The following is a 23607-nucleotide window of genomic DNA, read 5'->3' on the forward strand; positions in this document are numbered from 1 at the left end:
TCCTTGTTTTGTCCTGGTTTAGTCCTGGTTTCGTCCTTGTTTCATCCTGGTTTAGTCCAGGTTTAGTCCTGTTTTAGTCCAGGTTTAGTCCTGGTTTCGTCCTGGTTTAGTCCTTGTTTAGTCCAGTTTTAGTCCTAGTTTAGTCCTGGTTTAGTCCTTGTTTTGTCCTGGTTTAGTCCTGGTTTCGTCCTGGTTTAGTCCAGGTTTAGTCCTGGTTTAGACCCAGTTTAGTCCAGATTTAGTCCTGTTTTAGTCCAGGTTTAGTCCTGGTTTAGTCCAGATTTAGTCCTGGTTTAGTCCTTATTTAGTCCTTGTTTCATAACCATAATACTCATATGATTTAGTCCAGTTCCTTCCAGTCTGTCCTTTAAACGCTGTCACTTGACTCCGCAGCATCAGTCCTGTCAGGTCTGGTCTGGTCTGCTCTTCCCGCCTCAGCTGCGCCCTCTAGCGGACTTTTCCCCACACTGTCTTTGTCTGACGGGGTCTGTGCTTTGAGGGAGGGGCCGGTGCGCTCTGCTGTTCGCTGTTCCCACACTTTTCCATCGCAGCAGCAGCAGCAGCAGCGGCGGCGGCAGGACACGGGCGACGCTTTCATCCTCTGCAGCATCACCCAACCACGAGGGGAAATACTCAGCTAAACCTCGGCCTTTGACTCCGGTACTGGACCTAAACCATGTCTTATCAAGGAAAAAAGAACATCCCGAAGATCACTGTGAGTACACGAGTTATCCACGCCTCGCTGGCTTTGGGAAAGTTTCACGCGTAAAGGCGATCGCAGCGTGTGGTTGCGCAAATGTAGGCTAAACCGCGGAGGTTGTGTTGCGTTGCGGCGCAAAAATGACACACTGACACTGGGAATAGCATGCCTGGCTTCCATGGTAACAGCCAATGCAGAGGAATAAGGCGTTTTCTTAAAGGTATCCTGCGTGTTTCTTTGTTAAAGCTGTGCGTATTTTTGCGCACAGGACACACACCGGCTCGCCCATTTTACCAGTGGACAACAGTGCGTCAAAGGGACATTTTAGACGTTTTATTCCTGCATTTTGGACCACTTCCTTGTGTTATATCTGCAGTAGAGTAGGGTTAAAGCACTGCTAGTTAATTTTTAGCACAGATAAGTGAAGTGGCACCAGTCTTTTTTGTAAAATCACACATTTTATTTGGATATTTCTGCACAAACAATCAATTTCCATTTAAAAATCCCTTCAACTGACCAGTGTTTGGCTTATTTTGTTGCTTATCTGACGTTATAACGATGACAATACCCATATAATAACACATCTGAGTAAGTATGTCGCATGTGTTTTGCGTTTAATTCATCGTTACTGTCACATTTATGGGTCTGAACTCATTTAAACGCACTGAATTGTACATCCAGACTACTACAGAGCCCCAGTGTTGCAGCCTGGTGCATTGACTGAAAGCAAGAGGACAGGGAGGAGGGGGGAGTAGCCGAACACGCCCATTTTATATTGACTCCATGGCGGCGCTTGGCCTTGCTGTGGGTCACTACTGCTGCTGCTTGCATGACATCGCCGGGTGGAGCGGTCACTTACATCAGGGGAAATCCTTGTCATTCTATCACCGTTTTTGCGTTTGTGAAGCTTGGGTGTGTTGCATTGGTGAGATTCAAACAGGATCTTGTAAAGTCTCGGGATGCGTTGTGATCGAAATCGCAATTTGAGAGGTCGGCGTTAGCGAAAACAGTTAGCGAAACAACGAAATATCCTGTCTACGTGATGAATCTTACGTTGAAACCGGATGAGCTGATCTGGGTGGTGGTGGTGGTGGTGGTGGATGAAGAGCGCGCGCTTCACTGGAGGGGCACCCAGCCTTTGTGTCGTCTCTTTGGGCGACTACATGACACCGTGAAGGGGCGGCCGGTGGTGCACCCGAGGGGGCTTCTGTCGCCGCGTAATCTATACAGCCCATTATTAGCGGAGATGTGAAAAAAGTGGGTCAGGGTTGGATTTGGGGGGAAAGACGATTTGGTTTTCGGCGAGGTAAAGAAGGATTCAGTGTGGTTCACATGTCACTGTTCAGATCAGAAGCTTGTAATGCCGGTTTTTTACCACCAGATGGAGTCGTGAGTCGCTGCCACGCTCTGTTTTTTCATGATTTGTAATGTGATAATTACAGGTACAGCTGAATTTAATCTATTTATTTAGTTTTTAAGAACATAAACCCATAATATTTGCTTTTGAGAGTCCTAAAAATACAATAAAGCCTTACACTTAAAGAAGGAACCACTGCTCTGACCTCTGACCCGCTGTCGCCCCAATAACACACGCATTAAGCTAGCTGCGTAAACAACTAGCATGCTAATATAAGTATACAGCTGTAGTGAATGCGATTTGGCGAGCGGACTTGCTAATAACGAGCGTGATGGTGATTTAAAGACGTAAAAATTGCGCTGGAGACCTTCAGATTTTTACCTATGACGTAACAATCCATGATAAATTGAAGTAAATTGAGTTTTAAAGCTCAGAGGATGAACCACATAAACGGGATTACAGAATTAAGTGTGAACGAAGCTAATTCAGATGGATGTTTTTAATGAAATTGTAAAACATGATTAAAAGTTCAGATGGTTACATTTTAAGTACCAGGGGTCACACACTGAAATATATTTTAATTTGTTTTTTTTAAGTTTTGACAGAGACATTGTACCTTTAATAACATTCGGAAGATTATTTTTAGGTCTGTTTCCCAATGCGGTGTGATGTTTTTCAGGTTATGGAGGTAAAATATCTTAAATTTGTACTAAAAAATACTTCCTGTTCAATTGGGCCAGTTTAGGAGGAGGCGCGAGAGCCGACAAAAATTGGTCTGAGGGCCGCATTTGGCCCCTGGGCCGTAGTTTGGACAGCCCTGCTCTAAGCCATATAAGCCAGGAGTCCCCCACATTTTTTGCACTAAGGACTGGAATAATGTAGGTTTTTATTTTCACGGACCGGGCGTCTACACGTGGCAGATACAGTAAAGATGGTCAAAAATAAGTTAAGTGGATAAAAAATGCTGAATCAGAGGAAGCCGTGAGCGCTTGTTTCTTTGCAATGACGCGGTCCCATCAGGAGTGTTGTGTTTCTTTTACTTTTACTTTTAATTACGACTCGTGGTATCGTCTGTTAAATTTCGCTTTCTTTTTCTCGTAGGCTCGTAGGCTCCGTTTCTGGCTCCTCTTTTGACCTTTTCCCCTTTGCAAAAACCTCTCCTAAGACTCGTTTTTGTCTCATTTTCTCTCTACTTTTGTGCGTCGTGTCTGATGCGTCGTCGCGGAGACAAGAGCAGATCGAGCGCAGATATAATAAACTCGCTGTTGTATCAAATGGATTTCGGGGGCGATTTCCTGTCAGGATTTTCATTATATATCTACGGACGAGCTTATTATCGTGTCAGGAGGGACGGGCGAAAGTTACGTCAGAGAAGATGCGGTCGTTGATTAATTATTTACGTTTTTGTGCCATTAAATTCCCAAGTATAAGAGCGTTGCATCTAGTGTAATATTTCAATTAAAAATGCTACTTACGCCTCAAAATCTGGTTGAAACGTGTTTGGTTTTTAGAAATACTTGGCGCAAACGTGAAGAATTCCTCCTGGGACTAAAAACTTGGGAATATACGGAAGTCGATTTAGGTCAAACGGGATAAAATCCAGCTCGCTAATGTAATCCCGACTCTCTGTAGATCTGTGTACTCAACGAAAACCTCAGGAAAAACAACCTCCGGCGGCTGGTGTAGTTCCGTGTATAGATGTGGTGTTGTTTTTAAGCCCAACAGGATCCGATTCTCCGTTTGAAACCACCGGCCTGAGACGCAGACGCTACCACAAACTAAACACGTCGCCCGCGCCGCGATAAAGACCCTCCGGACTCGCCGACGTTACATCATCATTAGTCTATTTTACTTTGCCTGTGTGAGAAAAGTGTATAAAGTGTGTGGTGAGGGGTTTTACAGCAGAAAAACATAGAGAATAACTGTAAAAAATAAAGCTGATAGTTCGCGGATTTCTTCTATTGCGGGTTATTTTTTAGAACGTGACCCCCCGTGATAAACGAGGGACCACTGTATTTGCGTGAAGCTTTTATTTAAACACTTAAGTTTACGCGGCGTTTTTATCCAGTTTGTAGTAAAATAAGGTCAAACTAAGTGAGTTTGACATCCAGTCCAATGAAGCTCATCGAAGCTAGCAGTTATAGCAGCCATTTTGGAGCTACATATTCTGAATTCCTTCCGCAAGTATCATAGCAACCGAAGAGCCAATCAGGAGGGAGGCTGTTGAAGCAGGGAGCGGGCGCTTAGCAACGCTGTCAATCAAACCTAACCCGTATCGGCCGATCTCGAAATATTAACAGTCCTTCTTCGGAGTTGGCGTTCAGCCGGTTGATCGTTCTGACGTTGTGTCCTTGAGCAACACACTTAACATTTTATATACGCCTTTATTCCTCCAGGGGGCGACAGCGGCTCATGCAGTAGATGTTGTTTCCTCGTCACAAACGCACGTGGAGTTGTGTTTTTTTGTTTCATTCTCACATGTTTAACGCACAAACTCTGCAGATTTAAGATGAGCTTTTAACGCTCTGTTCCACCTTGTGATGTCATCGTGTGGTGATACAGGAAGTGCTCCAGTGTGTTTTTAAACTCCACACATCTTCATTTCTAGAATCATTTGGATCATTTCAGCCCCGGAATTATCGATCACTGTTGAACTACTTTCTGTCAGTAGTAGTAGTAGTAGTAGTAGTAGTAGTAGTAGTAGTAGTAGTAGTAGTAGTAGTAGTTGTAGTAGTAGTAAATATGAATGTTGTCGGTTTAATTGGTGGTGATCAGACTGATACCTTCTGTCAGTAGTAGTTGTAATAGTAATTATAATAGTAGTAGTAGATGTTGTAGCAGATGTAGTAGTACTAGTAGTAGTAGTAGTAATATTGGTAGTTGTAGCAGTAGTAGTAATTATAGTAATAGTAGTAGTTGTAGTAATAGTAGTAGTGTAGTAAGAGTTGTAGTAGCTGTAGTAGTAGTAGTGTAGTGGTATTAGTTGTAGTAATAGTAGTAGTTGTAACAGTAGTAGTAGTTTTAGTAATAGTAGTAGTAGTAGTAGTAATAGTAGTAGTAGTAGTAGTGTCATAATAGCGGTAGTAGTTGTAGTGATAGTAGTAGTAGTAATAGTGGTAGTAGTTGTAGCAGTCGTAGTTGTAGCAGTAATAGTTGTAGTAGTAGTTGTTATAGTTTTAATGTAGTAGTTGTAGTAGCTGTAATAGTAGTTGTAATAGTAGTTATAGTAGTAGTCGCAGTAGTAGAAGTAGTAAATTAGTAAATGTGAATGTTGTGGGAGTAATTGATGGTGATCAGACTGATAGCTACCTTCTGTCAGTAGTAGTAGTAGTAGTAGTAGTAGTAGTAGTAATAGTAGTAGTAGTAGTAGCAGCAGCAGCAGCAGTAGTAGTAGTAGTAGTAGTAGTAGTAGTAGTAGTAGTAATAGTAGTAGTAGTAGTAGCAGCAGCAGCAGTAGTAGTAGTAGTATTAGTAGTTGTTGTAGTACTACATTCAGCGTTACAAACCAGTCTTTGAAACATCTTGGTAACAAACTAAAAACATTTCCCTCCAAACTCCAGGTCCAGCTCTTCAGATGTGACGCTGTGGACACGTGCGGCTCTGGAGGCTCAAACTCGCCGTCTGCCCGTCAGAATAAATGACATTTTCAAATCCGTCTTATTTTCCAAGAGACACAGACGTCTTTACATAGCAACACGACACCAATATTTATGAAAATGTGCACTTTAATACAGCCAATCTCCGCGCTGTCTCAGGCAATTACAGCTGAAGCCGTGCGTCCGTGTGCCAGCGCTGCGTTTATTTTTTATTTTTTACACGAGCAGTCATTTTGTCCATAGACACGATGGAAACGGGAACTAAAGTCATTCAGAAAACAAAGCTGATACGACATGAGTTCATGTTTGCACTGGACCAAAGCTAAGTCAAGCTCACATTTACATAAACGCTGGATCTCAGTGTGACTCTGAAGTGCTGTACGTTTGCAATTTGTTTTCTCCCCAACAAAACCCACAATGTCGATGAAACGAGAGAGATGAGAGACGAGAGACGAGACGAGAGACAAGACAAGAGAGAGACGAGACGAGACAAGAGAGAGACGAGAGAGATGAGACAAGAGAGAGACGAGATGATAGAGAGACGAGAGAGAGACGAGAGACGAGAGACAAGACAAGAAAGAGACGAGAGACAAGACAAGAAAGAGATGAGAGAGAGACGAGAGACAAGACAAGAAAGAGACGAGAGAGAGACGAGAGAGAGAGATGAGGCAAGAGAGACGAGAAAGAAGTGAGAGAGACGAGACGAAAGAGACGAGACAATAGAGAGACGAGAGAGACAAGACAAGAGAGAGACGAGAGAGACAAGACAAGAGAGAGACGAGAGAGAGATGAGACGAGATGAGAGAGAGATGAGAGAGACGAGACGAGAGAGAGACCCGAGTTCCGTACAGTTCGCCTTTCGCAGTCGCGCTGTTCAGACAAATTTACATAAACGTTGGATCGCAGTGTGACTCTGAAGTGCTGTACGTTTGCAATTTGTTTTCTCCCCGACAAAACCCACAACGTCGATGAAACGTTCTGCACCGACAAAGACGCCTACGAAGGTTTGAACTTTGAGAGAGTTTAAACGAGAGAGAAATGTGGGAAAATGTTAACGCCTGTGTGAGAAAAGTGTATAAAGTGTGTGGTGAGGGGTTTTACAGACAAAAACATATAGAATAATTATAAAAAATAAAGCTGATACTTCACGGATTTCGCCTTTTGTGGTTTATTTTTAAAACGTAACCCCCACGATAAACGAGGGACCACTGTATTGCAAGAAAATCTTATTGAGACATGGTTAAAAACTCCAAAAAACACCGTTGTACGCAGACACTGGGGGCGAGGTGGGTTAAGTGTCTTGCCCAACGACACTACAACAGTATTCATTTGTGGGAGCTGGAATTGCGCCGCCAACCTGTGGGTCGGTGGATCCATCCGCTCAACCAATGATGTTTAAGTCGAGAGCGGGATTCGAACCTTCAACCTTCGGATCAGTGGACAAAAGCTCTACCAACTGAGCCACTATCGTCCCTAAATCACTAAATTTTGTCCTTTTTCTGTCGCTGATTTTGACCCAACGCAAATCGTTTATATTTCAAGATGATCTATTAAAAATGCAACATATTTAAAGGGAAAAAAGGTGACATAATACACTTATAGTACATGTGTCAAACTCAAGGCCCGTGGGCTAAATTCGGCCCGCCACGTCATTTTATGTGGCCCGCGACAAAGTAAATTAAAAGGTGTGACCGTCTTAAAATGTCAGTTTATCAGTAGATACACAGTTAAACAGACATTTTTCATGTTATGTAATATTTGTAACTTGAATAATTAATAAATATAGAAACGGTTAATTAACAAAATAAAAAGATAGTTACGTCTTTTTGTTCGGTGAAAATGAGTTTGATGCCCCTGACTTAAAGGTTTGGACACAACAACTCATTCAATGTTTGTTTTTTTTGTATTTTTTTAACTACTTTCTACATTTTAGATACAAACAGAAGACGTCAAATATATAAAACAAGATATTTGGAATTATTTAGTAAAGAAATTATTAAGAGTTTTTTTGCTTTTGCTGCATAATTCCATCGATCTTGCTTCATATATTTGACGTTTTCCGTGTTTTTTGCTTTACTTGGAACGCTCAACAGTGTGGCGTTAAATTTCAAACTTCAAACGCATCTATCTCCACGGAGACAAGGACGACGACGACGCCACCGGGCAAAGTTACAAGCCAGATCTGCAGAGAGGCGAGTCGGCGCACAGTGAGAATGCGTGTTTGCAAACCGTTATTGGATAAACGCAAGATAAATAAAATGAGAAATGACATCTCTGTGGAGAAAGACGAGGAGGTCCGTCATCTTCTAGTCTCCATGATCAGAAGAAGTTACGTAGTGTGTCTTTAATAAATATGTGTGACAGTCTTTAAGTCGAATGTGCATCGTCCCAGCTCCGTCCTAAAGACGTAAAAGCTGAAATCGAAACGTTGCTTCACTAAAAAAAAGTAAAACGCTGACTTAAATACACTGCTGGCCTTTTTTAAAAATGCATTTTTTTATATTCAAATCTTCAAACTTGTCAACCTTTGCTCTGTTGAAAAAATATTTAGAGTAATTCAAATTTTTTCCTTACTACATAATTCATATATTTGATGTCTTCCATATGTGTCCAATGTGCAGGAAGTAGTAAAAATCAAGAAAAAAAACACTGAATGAGAGTCAAAAGTTTACACACACTCTCTCATTCAGTGTTTTTTTTACTACTTCCTGTATTTTGGACACATATGGAAGAATTCAAATACAGCGGTCCCTCGTTTATCGCGGAAGTCACGTTCTAAAAATAACCCACAACAGGCGAAGTATCAGCTTAATTTTTTATGTTTTTGTCTGTAAAACCCCTCACCACACACTTTATACACTTTTCTCACACAGGCGTTCACATTTTCTCACATTTCTCTCTCGTTTAAACTCTCTCAAAGTTCAAACCTTCGTCAGCGTCTTTGTCGGTGCAGAACGTTTCATCGACATTGTGGGTTTTGTCGGGGAGAAAACAAATTGCAAACGTACAGCACTTCAGAGTCACACTGCGATCCAACGTTTATGTGAATTTGTCTGAACACATTCTGTACTGGACAGGAGACACGGCACGGAGGAGACTGATGGACAATGGTCTACAGTCCAACAGCCAATCAGGACGCACAACACGACGCACGTTCAGACGGTGTAATTGCGCGAAAAAAAATGAGTGAAACAGCGAGACCGCGAAAGGTGAAAAAAACATAAAAAAAACAGCGTATTTAAGCCAGTGTTTCACTTTTTCTGACTGACGCAACGTTTCGATTTCAGCGTTTATGATCTTTAGGAAGGAGCTGGGACGATGCACATTCGACTTACAGACAGTTACACACATTTATTAAAGACACACTACGTAACTTCTCCTGATCATGAAGACTAGAAGATGACGGACCTCCTCGTCTTTCTCCACGGAGATGTCATTTCTCACTTTCTCATTTTCTTTCTCGCGTTTTATCCAATAACAGTTTGCAAACACGCATTCTCACCGTGCGCAGACTCGCCTCTCCCCAGATCTGACTTGTAGCGTTGCCGTTTGCCGTCGTCCGCTTGTCTCCGTGCAGATAGACGCGTTATAAGTTTGAAGCGTTTTAGCGAAGTTGAGCGTTCCAATCCACGCAAAAAACATCTCCGTAGAGACGAACGCGACCCAACGTCCACCGGAAAAGTTACAGAGTGCACCTTTAACTCGAACCCACAGTCATTTTCACAAAGTTCCGTCGTAAAACTAAAGGCTATTTTCATCCCCGAACTGTGACAAATGACTTACTCTATCTTTAAGTCTAATGTTTACGTAGCAACCATCACGGTTACTCATACAAACACATTAAAAGCTCGTTATACCTGTGCGCGTACGTGCCCCCTCCCTCTGCGTTTCTGTGGCAGCTGAGTCCGTCTCTTGCAGCTGTTTCCTCCCCGTCTGGCTCCGGGACTGTCAGATTTTTAGGCGTGGCCCTTCCCCTCCGCTCCATCGGCCAGAACTCTCCCGGTACGACTCGTAGTACTCGTTCTTGTAGTGTTGTTTTTAGGCCGGCTCATGTCACAGTCTTAATCCCCTCCAGCTGGAAAAGAGCATCAGCGGGCGCACATTCAGGGGTAAATGCTGTACTCCCCCCCTCTCTCTCCAGACTCGGGACAGCGCCAAGTCGAACAAAACAAGCTAACAATCCCGCGGGCCACCCAGACGCGCCATGGCAACCGAAATACTGCGGACGTATTTGAGTCGAGGCCTGTGTGACGCCATTTTCTGATCTGTGTTCTAACGTTTCCTCATCACAAACAGACCTGGAGTTGTGTTTCATTCACACATGTTTAACACACAAACCCTGCATATTTACACTGAGTTCTGTGTCCCACCTTGTGATGTCATCATGTGGTGCTACAGGAAGTGCTCCACTGTGTTTTTAAACTGCAAACACCTTCATTTCTAGAATCATTTGGGTCATTTCAGCGCAGGAATTGCCACTTTTCTCTACTGAACTAAGGGTAAAATGCCGTTTTTAACTTGAAAACTACCACTTCGTGACATCACAAGGTGGAACAGAGCTTTCCGGGTGTGTTTTTGATGAGGAAACAGCATCACAACACGACTAAAAGCTCACACGAGTCCATTTTGTGTAACTTTGGACATTTAAACTATCGTATGAAGTGTCACTAGCGTTACGTAGGCTTTAAGTAGTGACGTTTAACTTTCAGAGGCCAGAGTGAAGTTTTTTGCTACAGTAATGCTAAGAACAACTAGCATGCTAACTGTGCAACTCCTCATTCTAGGATAACACTTTATAATTAGATGCAGACAGTACACAGCAGACGTCAAGAGCGGCTTACATATGTACGTCCATCCATCCATTTTCTTACGCTTATCCGAGATCGCATGGACAGCGGGTCTAAGCAGGGACTCCCCGACTTCCCTCACCCCAGACACTTCCTCCAGCTCCTCCAGTGGGACCCCAAGGCGTTCCCAAGTCAGCCGAGACACATAAAAACACGTACACACCCTTCAGGTTATTGCAGAATGTCTAAAATCATCTATTTTTTTAGCATTTACTTCATTATTTACTTCACTCTCATTGGTCAAAAAACATGCGTTCTTACTAGGAGCGCGTCACCTTTCCACAGATCTGACCTGGAACGGAGAGCGGTGGTGGTATCGCCTGTCTCCACCGTGCCGTACCGTGGAACATTCCAAGCAAAGCAATAACATTTCCGTGCAAGATAAGCAGATATGTGCACCTTTTTTTTTTTTTTTTTTTTTTTTTTTTTTTTATTATTTGTCTTGGGCAAATAGACATCTTTTCTCTTGCATAGCCTAGGCAGCCACAATCGATGTCAATCAACATGATACAAGAGACAAGGAAAAATAAACAAAAACAGACAGCAAAACACACACAAAAAAAAGAGTATCTCCGATTGCCCAAAAATTAAATTTAAAATATGCTAAAGTTGAAGTTGGTTTACATCCAAAAACTTCAGTTGTTTTTGATAAAGAAATGCTTTTTTTTGTATTAATATTCCACCTTAAACCTCTATGTCGTCTCCCTGTTTCTTGCGTGTTTATCTACCAGCACAAATCAGAACCTTGGCCTCGAAAACTGCAGAATACGAGAGCCATTGTTTCACATTTTGTAACAAGTGAAGTCATGCTGAAAACGTGACCACAGAAGAGGTCAAACATGCCTCTCCGTTACACCGCCGCACGTTTTACCAACTCCCCGAGCTGATGTTTTGGTAACACAGAGGTTGACAAGGCGATTAATGCAGACACATGCGGATCATTGTCCATTTTCCAGAGAGTGGAAAAAAAAAAAAAAAATCCAGTGCCGTTTTTGGTTGAGGTAAATATTTGGGTTCCCGCAGCAACAAGCTCGGAGCACATTTGGGATGACTCCTTCTCTTCCACTGGTCCCTTCTGTAATATTGGCCCCGTGCCTCCCCTGATACTGTTGGACTAGTGGTTAGACGTTTTAGTTACTTGAAATAAAACAACATTTTTATTTTTACTGTCCTAAAACGTAAAACAAAACAAAAAAAATCAGTTTTAGCCTAATTCCTAGCATCTTAAGTATTCACAGGGATGGGTTTATAAGCAGGCTCCCGGGGAAGACCCAGGAACGCTTTGGAGTCCCACCGAAAGAGCTGGAGGAAGTGTCTGGGGTGAGGGAAGTCTGGGAGCCCCCGCTTAGACTGCTTGCCCCCAGATAAGCGAAAGAAAACGCATGGATAGATGGAGTTTATAAGCATTTTTCACCGCTTTCTAAGGACAGAGAAGAGTTTTGCTGTGGCTAGTAACAGCTGTGGCTAACAACAGCTAGCATGCTAACAACTAACCAGCATTCCTTCCTTCGTGGACGATAAAAGCGCTTTATAATTAGATGCAGACAGCGCACAGCAGGTCTCATTTTGGCCCTAAGTGCTGCTCTTACTGTCTGTCTTTCTTCATTCTTTATTTGTCAGGGACCGTGTACAAATTCATTAATCTTACAAAAGAAAATCTGTATACGTGAACATTTTTTTCTTTATGATGTTTTAAAAATTGGGTACAGCTCCTTAAATCACATGCCCCATAAGTTTTTTTTGGAGTTTTTAACCATGCCTCAATGAGATTTCCATGCTGTTACGTTCTAAAAATAACCCGCAATAGTATCATCTTTATTTTTTACAATTGTTCTATATGTTTTTTGGCTGTAAAACCCCTCACCACACACTTCATACACTTTTCTCACACAGGCGTTCACATTTTCTCACATTTCTCTCTCGTTTAAACTCTCTCAAAGTTCAAACCTTCGTAGGCGTCTTTGTCGGTGCAGAACGTTTCATCGACATTGTGGGTTTTGTCGGGGAGAAAACAAATTGCAAACGTACAGCACTTCAGAGTCACACTGCGATCCAACGTTTATGTAAATTTGTCTGAACTGAAAAATCAAAATTGGACTAAAAAAAACAGCGACGCCGCGAAAGTTGAACCGTGATATAGCGAGGGACAACTGTACAACATACCTAAAATGATACACAAGCTAACACACTGTGATGGTTTACGTTTTTAGCCTAATTTAATCTGTATTATTCCTCAGTGTGACAGTAGTCGGTTGGTTCCATGCGCAGAATTCAAGAATGAGTGACTTAAACTGTAAAATGGAAGCAAGTAGCAATTAGCAAGTAGCACGTATCCATCTATTTGTGTTGGGCTAACGCTAAACATAATCTCTAAATCCCCAAATACCTTCTTTTCTTTAAAAATATCACCGTAGCTACCGCGTTTGTAACTGTTGTTGTTGGAAAAACCTCTCGTTAACTGATTATTTACTTTGGTACATGCCCGGGAGGCCGTCGGTAAAACTGGCTAATGCCGCTTTAACTTTTCCAACATGACCAACCAGTAGCGTAATTAGCTAATTACACAGCGGCTATTAGCAATCGCTTCACTGCGTCTCCTCGTCATGGAGTCTAGTGGAAACTTATTGTCACGGGACGCAGTACAGAAACAGTAACGGCCACAAAATCCGACCTTGCGGTGTGTTTTTGAGCTAGCTAACAATACCCCATACTCGTGTTGCACTGATTTTCTTGTTTTTTTGTATAAATTTGAGTGGCAGGATACTTTTCCCCTATAATGTTTAAGCGTCTGGCAGCAGCAGATGTATAAATACGTCTATAAGGGCAGATGGGACTGGAAAATTTATAGTTTCCAGCGACGAGGAAATGGTAAAATTGTTAAAGCAACTCTCGGCGTATCATTACAGTCGAGTTTCCAAATGTTGCAGAACGCACCGACCATAATACGAGGAGTTTATAGGGCAAATTAGCTGTCAATCAAATGAAACCGCTATGATAGTAATTCTGTTATAACTTTGCCACATTTCAATACGAGGTTTTTGAGTTGTAGCTTGAACCATTGAACTTTTCTTACAATGAAATATACTTATTTTACATTCCGGTCTCATTTTTTTATAATTAAAGATTCATTTTTGCATATTTCTCATTGTTAGGATCCATATTAATTAAGTCAGTCTCGCTCTTTCCTCTTATTCCGTGGTTGTTTATTCAAATATCGATGTTGAAATACTTTTACGGTGACATTTATTTGACCTATATCCAACTGGTCGCGATTGACAAGTGAGGACATGCCCAGTGACCCCATGCCAAGGCCAAACGGTCGATAAACTGCCCCCTCCGCCTGCAATATCACAGACTGTTCACTTTATTATGGACGTTGCCATGGGAACTGCCATCCTATTATTTTGAATGAGGCTGCCGCGTTCTATAGAGACAACAGAGCCGTTTTAAAGTTTTATAGGGACCACCAAGACGTTTTAAAGCCTCTATAGGGACCACGGAGACGTTTTAAAGCCTCTATAGGGACCACCGAGACGTTTTAAAGCCTCTATAGGGACCACCGAGACGTTTAAAGCCTCTATAGGGACCACAGAGACATTTTAAAGCCTCTATAGGGACCACAGAGCCGTTTAAAGCCTCTATAGGGACCACAGAGACATTTTAAAGCCTCTATAGGGACCACAGAGCCATTTTAAAGCCTCTATAGGGACCACAGAGCCGTTTTAAAGCCTCTATAAGGACTACAGAGACGTTTTAAAGCCTCTATAGGGACCACCAAGACATTTTAAAGCCTCTATAGGGACCACCAAGATGTTTTAAAGCCTCTATAGGGACAACAGAGCCGTTTTAAAGCCTCTATAGGGACAACACAGCCGTTTTAAAGCCTCTATAAGGACCACGAGACGTTTTAAAGCCTCTATAGGGACCACCGAGCTATTTTAAAGCCTCTATAGGGACAACAGAGCTGTTTTAAAGCCTCTATAAGGACCACCGAGACGTTTTAAAGCCTCTATAGGGACCACTGAGATGTTTAAAGCCTCTATAGGGACAACAGAGCCGTTTTAAAGCATCTATAGGGACTACAGAGCCGTTTTAAAGCCTCTATAGGGACCACCGAGACGTTTTAAAGCCTCTTTAGGGACCACCGAGACGTTTTAAAGCCTCTTTAAGGACTACAGAGCCATTTTAAAAACTCTATAGGGACCACAGAGCCGTTTTAAAGATTCTATAGGGACAACAGAGCCGTTTAAAGCCTCTATAGGGACCACAGAGACATTTTAAAGCCTCTATAGGGACCACAGAGCCGTTTTAAAGCCTTTATATCAGGTTTTAGGAGCAAAGCTTTTCCCAAATTGTCCACTGAAATGACTGGGATTCCTGCTTAACCAGAAGTGCCACTACAAAAAAAATGCAGTTTAATCATTTCATTTACAGCAAAAGTGGGAAATAATAACACATTAAAGTCACATATGTTTTATTTATATTTTTATTATTTAGAAACACTATGAAATCAAGTTTTCTGTCCACAAGGTCCACCAAGGAGATGAAACTGCCTCAACAGAAACCTCCACAGTACGACACTGAACTGAACTTATTTTACATTTATTTAATTTCAGTTATGTTGATTGCTAAAAACACACACAGTAGGAAGCGTTTTGGGCCTTTCTGTGCAGAGTTTGCGTGTTCTGCTTGTGTCGGACATCCCTGGCGCCCACTGCTCCTGACAGGTTGTCCAAGGTTGAGGAACGGGTATCATAGCAACCAAAGAGCCAATCCAGAGCCAGGCTGTTGAAGACCCCGCCCGTACCGCTGGTTTAGCAGGGAGTGGGCTCAAACCTGTTGCTAACGCTAGCCTGATTTGTCTTTTATTAATGTTTATGTCTTGATTTACGGACAAAATGGCGAAATGAAAGTACCAGGATCGCGTAGAGCGGGTTAATACGAACATTTAAGCACCCATGATCACTTCCTGCACGACGGCTAGCGGGTTAGCCACGTCCATATACACGTACAGTCTTGTTTTGCTTGTCTCAAAAACTGACCCTGTAAAAACGCTCTTTATTCTGTAACCGCACCATAAAACGATATTTTATTGTTTTTATAGAAAGTTACAATCACCGCAAAGCCTTACGTATAATTTTATTCGCCTAAAAATCCTGAATTTTCACAATAGCCTCAATTTGTGGCTTGAAACCGATCATTTTACCGTAGCTTTTATAGTTTACGATGTGCGGAGGTCTCACGTATCAATTTGCGTGGTCAGATTACCAAACTGCGGCTGGTGGGGGTCAGTTTGAGACTTTACTTCTGTCCTCGATTCCAGTAAAAATCATCTCAAATGTTTAGTTTTCCTGATGTTTTTTTTTGCGAAGGCTGATTGAGACAACGTAATATAAAGGTCATTCTCTTGGATTACGTGCAGCAGAAAGCCTCTTGACAGATGGCGTACGCTGCGTTTGCCAAATGACACCACGGCGCGGGAGTTGGACCCGTACAGGCCATTGTTTCATTTCAAATCTTTCGTGACAGCGTTGGTGGGGATGTTTTGGTTGGTTTTTCGACCCCGATTCCGATTATAATCTCATACGTGGGAAGTTTTAAAGTACATAATGCATTTTACTGGTTGGGTTTTACACAGTGGAAAGTTCTGGTCAGCAGATGGACAGAAGCAGTTTTAATATCAAAGAGTATCGATTTTAAAACGCGGTCTTGTGTAATTGTGACGGACTCGCCGGGTAGAGGTTCACGCGGAGAGCGAGGCGGCCCGGAAACAACCCATTCTGATCATGTTCGAGGAGCGAACCTAGCGAACTACAGTAGATACTTCGAGAACATGGAGAAAATAACATCCAAACAGCGTAGGGGTTCTTAAAGTCACAATCTGTCCACGTCCCGAGTCCACGTCCTCCACCTCCTCCACCTCCTCCACGTCGCTCCATACGGCCTGCACATTGCTCCAAGTCCACGTGTTAAACCTCATATTCTTCTTTCTTTTAGACGCCCCTGTTTGAGCCCCAACAGTTGTTTTGAGGCAGAAGGAGCCACGTGTCCTACTGGTGTGACGATGAGTTCAGGCGTGCTGCGTTAAGACTGCAGCGTGCGTGTTTTCAGCTTTTCTGGACGAACGCTGAAAACATTATTCTAATTAACTCAACAAAATAGAGGTTCATTATCTGTCAAACAGCTAAGAATATATATTTAATGGAGTAAATTAACCTTAGGGAGATGTTTTCTGGCCATGTCCTACTGGGAGGAGGCCACTCTCGGCAGGCCTGGGAACGCCTTGGAGTCCCACCGGAGGAGCTGTCTGGGGTGAGGGAAGTCTGGGAGTCCATGCTTAGACACTGTCCCCTCGACCTGGCCCTGGATAAGTGAAAGAAAATGGATGGATGGAGTAAATTATTAGCTAAACTTTGCAGATCCTAGAGCGGTGTTGAAGGTGACACCATCACACCTTTTCAGTGCCGCGGTAAAACTGTTTTATTGTCGTAACAGCCCCTGAAACCTCACAGAGCTGTGCCAAATAATCATGTTTGAGTGAGATTGTGCGAGGTATAGTTTATTAATCCATCATGAGCGAATTTCATCCTCTGCGTTTGACCCGTCCCTCAAATAGTCCTGTCAGGAGGAGCTTCTAGAAGACCCATCTCCAGATCTCAGGCTCGGCTCGGTCAGGATTTAGCTGGAGAGTTGCATGTTTTGTGTTGACGGGTGAAACCGGAGCAGCCATATTACTGATGTGACCCTGGGTTAGATCCATTGATCGACAGGTTAATGGTGCGATTCCAGCTCCCACAGATCAAAGCTTTGAGTGTCTTGAAGGTGGAAAAGCGTTATATATTTGACTTAATTACAGTAACTTGAGATACAGTTCAGCTTTCGTGGTCTCGCTCGGTCTCGTTTGGTGCAATTTCACATGTTTTTTTTACATCGTCTGATCGTGCGTCGTGTTCTGTGTCCTGATTGGCTGTTGGACTGTAGACCGTCGTCCATCAGTCTCCGCCGTGCCGTGTCTCCTGTACAGTTTTACATAAACGTTGGATCGCAGTGACTCTGAAGTGCTGTACGTTTGCAATTTGTTTTTTGTAATGTGCATGTTTTGTGTTGATGGGGGAAACCAGCGCAGCGGGAGGAAAACCACCCAGACACGAGGAGAACATGCAAAGGCGAATCGAACCCAGAACCTTCTTGTTGTGAATCATGCTAAAAACACACTTTTCCACACACCTCTGATTGAAACTATTCCAAAAATATTCAGGAATGGTCAGATTTTTGTTCTGTGTGATTTTTTTTACAGTATCAATACTTCAAATTTGTATCTAGTTTTGTTACTAATTTCAGTACTTAAAAATAAATCAATGCCCAAATACTAATTATTTTTTTTGACAGTCCGATTGGCAGAAATCCAAGTATCTCAGTAGCTCAGTTGGTTGAGCGTTTGTCCCAAAGGTTGCTGGTTGGATTCTCTTGCTGTGAATGACGCTAAAAAACACACTTTTCCACACAAAGCACAGACGTCTGATTGAAACTCATCCAAAACTATTCAGGAAAGGCCAAATTTTGTCCTATGTGTTTCTTTTATTTTGAATTTGATCTATTCCAGAGCCGACTGTTAGTACTTAATTAGTATTTTGGTATTGAATTGTCTGACTACCCTACTGGGAGAAATCCAAATACTGACTGACAGTAGCTCAGTTGGTAGAAAGTTCGTCCTCTGATGCAAAGATTGGCATTTCAAATACTGCATCCAGTCACTGATCCAGAGGTTGCCGGTTCAATTCTAACTCCCACAAGTGAATACGTTTGTCGTGTCCTTGGTCGAAACACTTAACGCTCACCCACAGTACTTTTTTATACTCTTTTAAGTGAGTGAATGGTTGATTTGAAGACAGAAAAGTGCTGTATAAATGTGACCAGACAGTTCCCATTTTACTCGCTCCACCTCAGATAACACCGAGCTTTATCATGTTCTAATAACTGTCGATTCTTGTGTAAGTTTTGGGGCGGGAGAACTCGCTGTTTAATCTAATGTGCAGTAGTCCTGCTCTGCTCTAGGGCGTGGTCCTCCTCCTCCTCCTCCTCCTCCTCCTCCTCGTCCATTACTCCACAGACACAGACACACTCCCTCTCTCCTGAATCACTGAACATAACTCACTGCAGGGAGACGGTTGCATAACGCCAAGTACTTCTGTCAAATCTGAAAGTATAAACTGCGCGAGAGAAATAGTCGTCAAAGTGCTAGTTGTGAGTTAATTTTAATGCAGTTTTAGTAAAGTTTTAGATCAGTCTTATACAAACTGTTTGAATTTTTAGGACGACCAGGACTCGGTAACTTCTATGATTGAAAAATGTAAATAAATATGACGTATGACTAGGATTATTCTCAGTTACAAGTGCAAGAACGTGTTAAACAGGCGACAGGAGCTCAGTTGGTAGAGCGTTTGTCCACTGATCCAAAGGTCGGCGGTTTGAATCCTGTTCTCGACATAAACAGCACTGGTTGTGTCAAACTCAAGGCCCACGGGCCAAATGCGGCCCTCCACATCATTTTATATGACCCTCAACAGTGTAAATTAAAAGGATTGATGGTCTTAAAATGTTGTTTTAGCAGTAGATACGCAATGACACAGCCATATTTTCACACCTTTGCAAATGCGTGTGTAATATTTGTAACATGAAAAACAGAAACAGTTAATTAACAAGTTTAAAAAGTAGTTATATTTATTTTACTTCTTGCTTCTTACTTGGCAGCCATATTACTGATGTGGCCCTGGGTTAGATCCATGGATCGACAGGTTAATGGTGCGATTCCAGCTCCCACAGATCAAAGCTTTGAGTGTCTTGAAAGTGGAAAAGCGTTATATAAAAATGTGACTATTTACCGTTTCTCAAAAAGTATTGTTGCTCAAAAATTCGACTTAATTACAGTAACTTGAGATACAGTTCAGCTTTCGCGGTCTCGCTGTTTCGTGGATTTTTTTTGGTGCAGTTTCACATGTTTTTTTTTAAATCGTCTGAGCGTGCGTCGTGTTCTGCGTCCTGATTGGCTGTTGGACTGTAGACCATTGTGTTCTGCGTCCTGATTGGCTGTTGGACTGTAGACTATTGTCCATCAGTCTCCTCCGTGCCGTGTCTCCTGTACAGTTTTACATAAACGTTGGATCGCAGTGTGACTCTGAAGTGCTGTACGTTTGCAATTTGTTTTCTCCCCGACAAAACCCACAATGTCGATGAAACGTTCTGCACCGACAAAGACGCCTACGAAGGTTTGAACTTTGAGAGAGTTTAAACGAGAGAGAAATGTGAGAAAATGTTAACGCCTGTGTGAGAAAAGTGTATAAAGTGTGTGGTGAGGGGGTTTACAGACAAAAAACAGATAGAATAACTGTAAAAAATAAAGCTGATACTTCATAGATTTTTAAAACATAACCCCTGCGATAAACGAGGGACCGCTGGACATAAATCTGACTGTTTCTCGTTACTCAAAATCGCACATAATTACACTAACTTGAGTATTCGTAATGAGTTCCCTTCCGCCCCCGCATGACTCCGCAGTAAAGTTTATCGCCGTGTTCCGTCTGTGAGTGTGAGGAGGGTCTGCGTTGATGAAACTCGCTGGTGCAGAGCCAGGAGCTGGAATCATCCTCCAAACTGGGAGATGACCAAATGCGTTTTTATGAATCAAACTCTGAGCTCATGGATTTGTTTTAGAACATGAGGTGTTCTCAGCCTGGAGGTCTACACTGTGTCTGCTGAGTTGATATGCGCCTCTGAAACTTAAGACTTTATTCGTTTTATTGGGATTTTTGTTATCGGTGTTTGACCCGTTCTTCCGGTGTCGCCTGGGCAATGCGCCAGAAGCAGCTGGGGAAAGAGGTCAGGGGTGAGGAGGTGTAGGAATAGTCCATTAAGCAGAGGTTTAAAAAAACATTACTTGGGATTAGGAACCTCTTTGCTTTTAGGTTCAGTAGCAAAAGACGAGCTGGACAAATCGTTGAAGGACTGAAGACGTTCTCTCTGGTTTAGGATCATGTAGAAAATCAGATCAAAATCAATACTAAAGTCGACACTAAAAACGCTCCATTCACAGGACGAAAAAAGAACCTGAATCTTGAATATCTTTAGAATAAATTTGAACAAGTATAAAACGCATAGACGAGGGATTACACAGATATAAGGACACGTGGGAATAGAGGAGGAGACTGATGGACAATGGTCTACAGTCCAACAGCCAATCAGGACACAGAACACAATGCACGATCATAAATGTAAAAAGCAAAATCCATGAAACGGTGAGACGGTGAACCGTGATATAGTGAAGGACAAGACAGTTCTACCATTTAATGTTGAAAATCACATTCTGTTGTCTAAATAAAGAGTGTTTTTTTAATTATCGTGGTATCGGTTTTGAGTATCGAGTCACTTTTTAATCACTTTTTTCTAAGCATGTTACATTTTTCTTGTATTTTATTTCTTCATTCATACATTTTTTTATTGAGCTACTTCTTAGTAACTTACTAGGTTTAAAAATGCTAAAGGTCATGTTGATTTACGTCCTCCTGTCCGACCTGTGTCTCTTTAACAACTGGACAAATCCTGTTTTTCGTCCGCTCCTCCGTCGTCCTCTGTCTCCATGGAAACCTGCGGATCCTGACTGTGGCGTCATGGTAACGGTCTGGCCACATCAGCATCACTTCCTCAAGAGTCACCTGAGCTCAGAGTCACATGAGACGAACGAGATGAACTCGTCAGGCTGTAGATTTAAGGAGCAGAGGGTCTAGAGTCGATTCAGTGGGAGAACCCTCCTCTCTCCTCTCTTCTCTCTAACCTCTCTCCCTCTCTCTTCTCTCTCCCCTCTCTTCTCTCTCCTCTTCCCTTTCTCTTTTTTCTCTCCTCTCTTCTCTCTCCTCTTCCTTCTCTCTCTCCTCTTTCTTCTCTCTTCTCTCTCCTCTTCCTTCTCTCCTCTTTCTCCTCTCCCTCCTCTCTCATCTCTCCTCTCTCCTCTCCCTCTCTCCCTCCTCTCTCTTCTCTCCTCTCCTCTCTTCTCTCTCCTCTCTCTTCTCCCCTCTCCCTCTCTCCCTCCTCTCTCTTCTCTTCTCTCCTCTCCCTCTTTCTCTTCTCTCCCTCCTCTCGCTCTTGTCTCTTCTCTCTCCTCTCCCTCTCTTCCTCATCTCTCTTCTCTCTCTCCTCTCCCTCTCTCCTCTTTCTCCTCTTCCTTCTCTCTCTCCTCTTTCTTCTCTCTTCTCTCTCCTCTTTCTCCTCTCCCTCCTCTCTCATCTCTCCTCTCCCTCCTCTCTCTCTCCTCTCTTCTCTCCTCTCTCTTCTCTCTCTTTGCACTCTTTTCTCATTTCAGTCGTAGAACACTGACTGACATATTTTACCTTTTTTGAAACACATTTTTATTACTTTTCCCTGTAGATATTCACCTTCTCTCTCTCATTGATCGTTCATGTTGCTATGGCGACACGTCCCCCCTCTTCATCCATGCCAAAAGGGGCGGAGCCGGACATATTTAGTAGGAGGAGCTACGGGGGCCTTAGCTAACCCCTGGAGTGATGTATAAAACACTAATATGGATTTTTTTTTTCATTATTTGAACTTTCTGCGGTCGCCAGTTGAACATTTTTAGTAGAAATTGAATGTGGCCTTTCTATGGAGGACTAGCGCCCCCTAAAGGCCCCCTGTGACCACATTATTACAGTGACAGTCACATTTTAAGAGTTTGGTTCTGAGTGAATAAAACAGTGACACATAAACACGACTCTGGTTTAAATGGACTGATCCAGATTAACACAGAGCCACAGTCGAGTTACGTAACAGAATCTACGTAAACTTGGATTATCAAAATCCTCCATCGGGCTCAGATTTGACTTCACTTTCTTTCTTCCCATCCTGACACTGTTCTCTCTCTTCTCTCTCTTCTCTTTTTGACGTCTCTTTTTGACGTCTCTTTCTCTCGTTGTGACTCTGTTTAATCAGAGTCATGTCGTTTATAATGTTGTTGTTGTTGTTGTTGTTGTTGTTGTTGTTGTTGTTGCTGTTGTTGCTGCGTCGGTCGTGTTTGTGTTGAGTTTCACTTTAAATGAGCTTATTTCTCTCCCCTCTCTCTTCTCTCTCTTCTTGTTCTTCTCTCTCTCCTTTCTCATCTCTCTTCTGTCTCCTCTCCTCTCCCCTCTGTTTTTTCTCTCTCTCATCTCTCTCCTCTTTCTCCTCTCCCTTATCTCTCTTTCTTCTCTTTCTGTTCTCTCTCCCCCTTTATCTCCTCTCTCTCTTCTCATGTTTCTCTCCTCTTTCTGTCCTCTCTCTTCTCTGTCTTCTCTCTCCTCTCTCTTCACTGTCCCCTCTCTCCTCTCTTTCATCTCTCTTCTCTTCTCTCTCCTCTCTCTGTCCTGTCTCCCTTCTCTCTCTTTCTCCTCTCCCTTCTCTCTCTCTTTCTCCTCTTTCTGTTCTCTCTCCCCTCTATCTCCTCTCTCTCTTCTCATTTTTCTCTCCTCTTTCTGTCCTCTCTCTTCTCTCTCTTCTCTGTCTTCTCTCTCCTCTCTTCACTGTCCCCTCTCTCCCCTCTTTCATCTCTCTCTTCTCTTCTCTCTTCTCTCTCTCCTCTTTCTGTCCTGTCTCCCTTCTCTCTCTCTTCTCTCCCCTCTTTCCTTTTTCTTGTCTCTCTCTTCTCTTGTCTCTCTCTTCTCTTTTCTCTCTCTTCTCTTTTCTCTCTTCTCATCCTGACTCAGTTAAATTCTGTTTTTGTAGTTTCCAGTTGTTTGTGTTGTTTCACTTTAAATGACTTTATTTCTCGTTTATTAAAATGTCCAGTTAAATATAAAATCATTTGTTCTAACTTTGTCTTTCTTGTCTTTCTTTGTCTTTCTTGTCGTTTTGCAGAGCGAGCGTCTGCTGATCAAAGGAGGGAGGATTGTGAACGATGATCAGTCTTTTCACGCTGACATTTACATGGAGGATGGACTCATCAAGTGAGTTCAGCTTCTTTTTTTCTACATTTTTTCTGACATTATATAGAAAATAAAACGGCTTTAAAATCTGAGACAGAAAATGTGTGAACTCATTTAGAAAAAACATCAACAAACAGATATTGTTACTTACAGCTGTATA

At 42.5% G+C, this 23607-nt stretch overlaps 1 protein-coding gene across 1 annotated transcript in view; it reads left to right on the forward strand.

Moving 5' to 3' along the window:
• Positions 1-524: 524 nt before the first annotated feature.
• The window catches only part of dpysl3 (dihydropyrimidinase like 3), an 82944-nt gene continuing 59861 nt past the window's right edge, over positions 525-23607 (forward strand). The window contains exons 1-2 of the mRNA XM_033978711.2: positions 525-715; positions 23380-23468. Coding sequence (XP_033834602.1) covers positions 677-715; positions 23380-23468 — 128 coding nt within the window. The 5' untranslated portion in view covers positions 525-676. The remainder of the gene's footprint in view (positions 716-23379; positions 23469-23607) is intronic.

The sequence above is a fragment of the Periophthalmus magnuspinnatus genome, chromosome 14 (genome assembly GCF_009829125.3).
Source record: "Periophthalmus magnuspinnatus isolate fPerMag1 chromosome 14, fPerMag1.2.pri, whole genome shotgun sequence".
NCBI classification, from domain to species: Eukaryota; Metazoa; Chordata; class Actinopteri; order Gobiiformes; family Gobiidae; genus Periophthalmus; species Periophthalmus magnuspinnatus.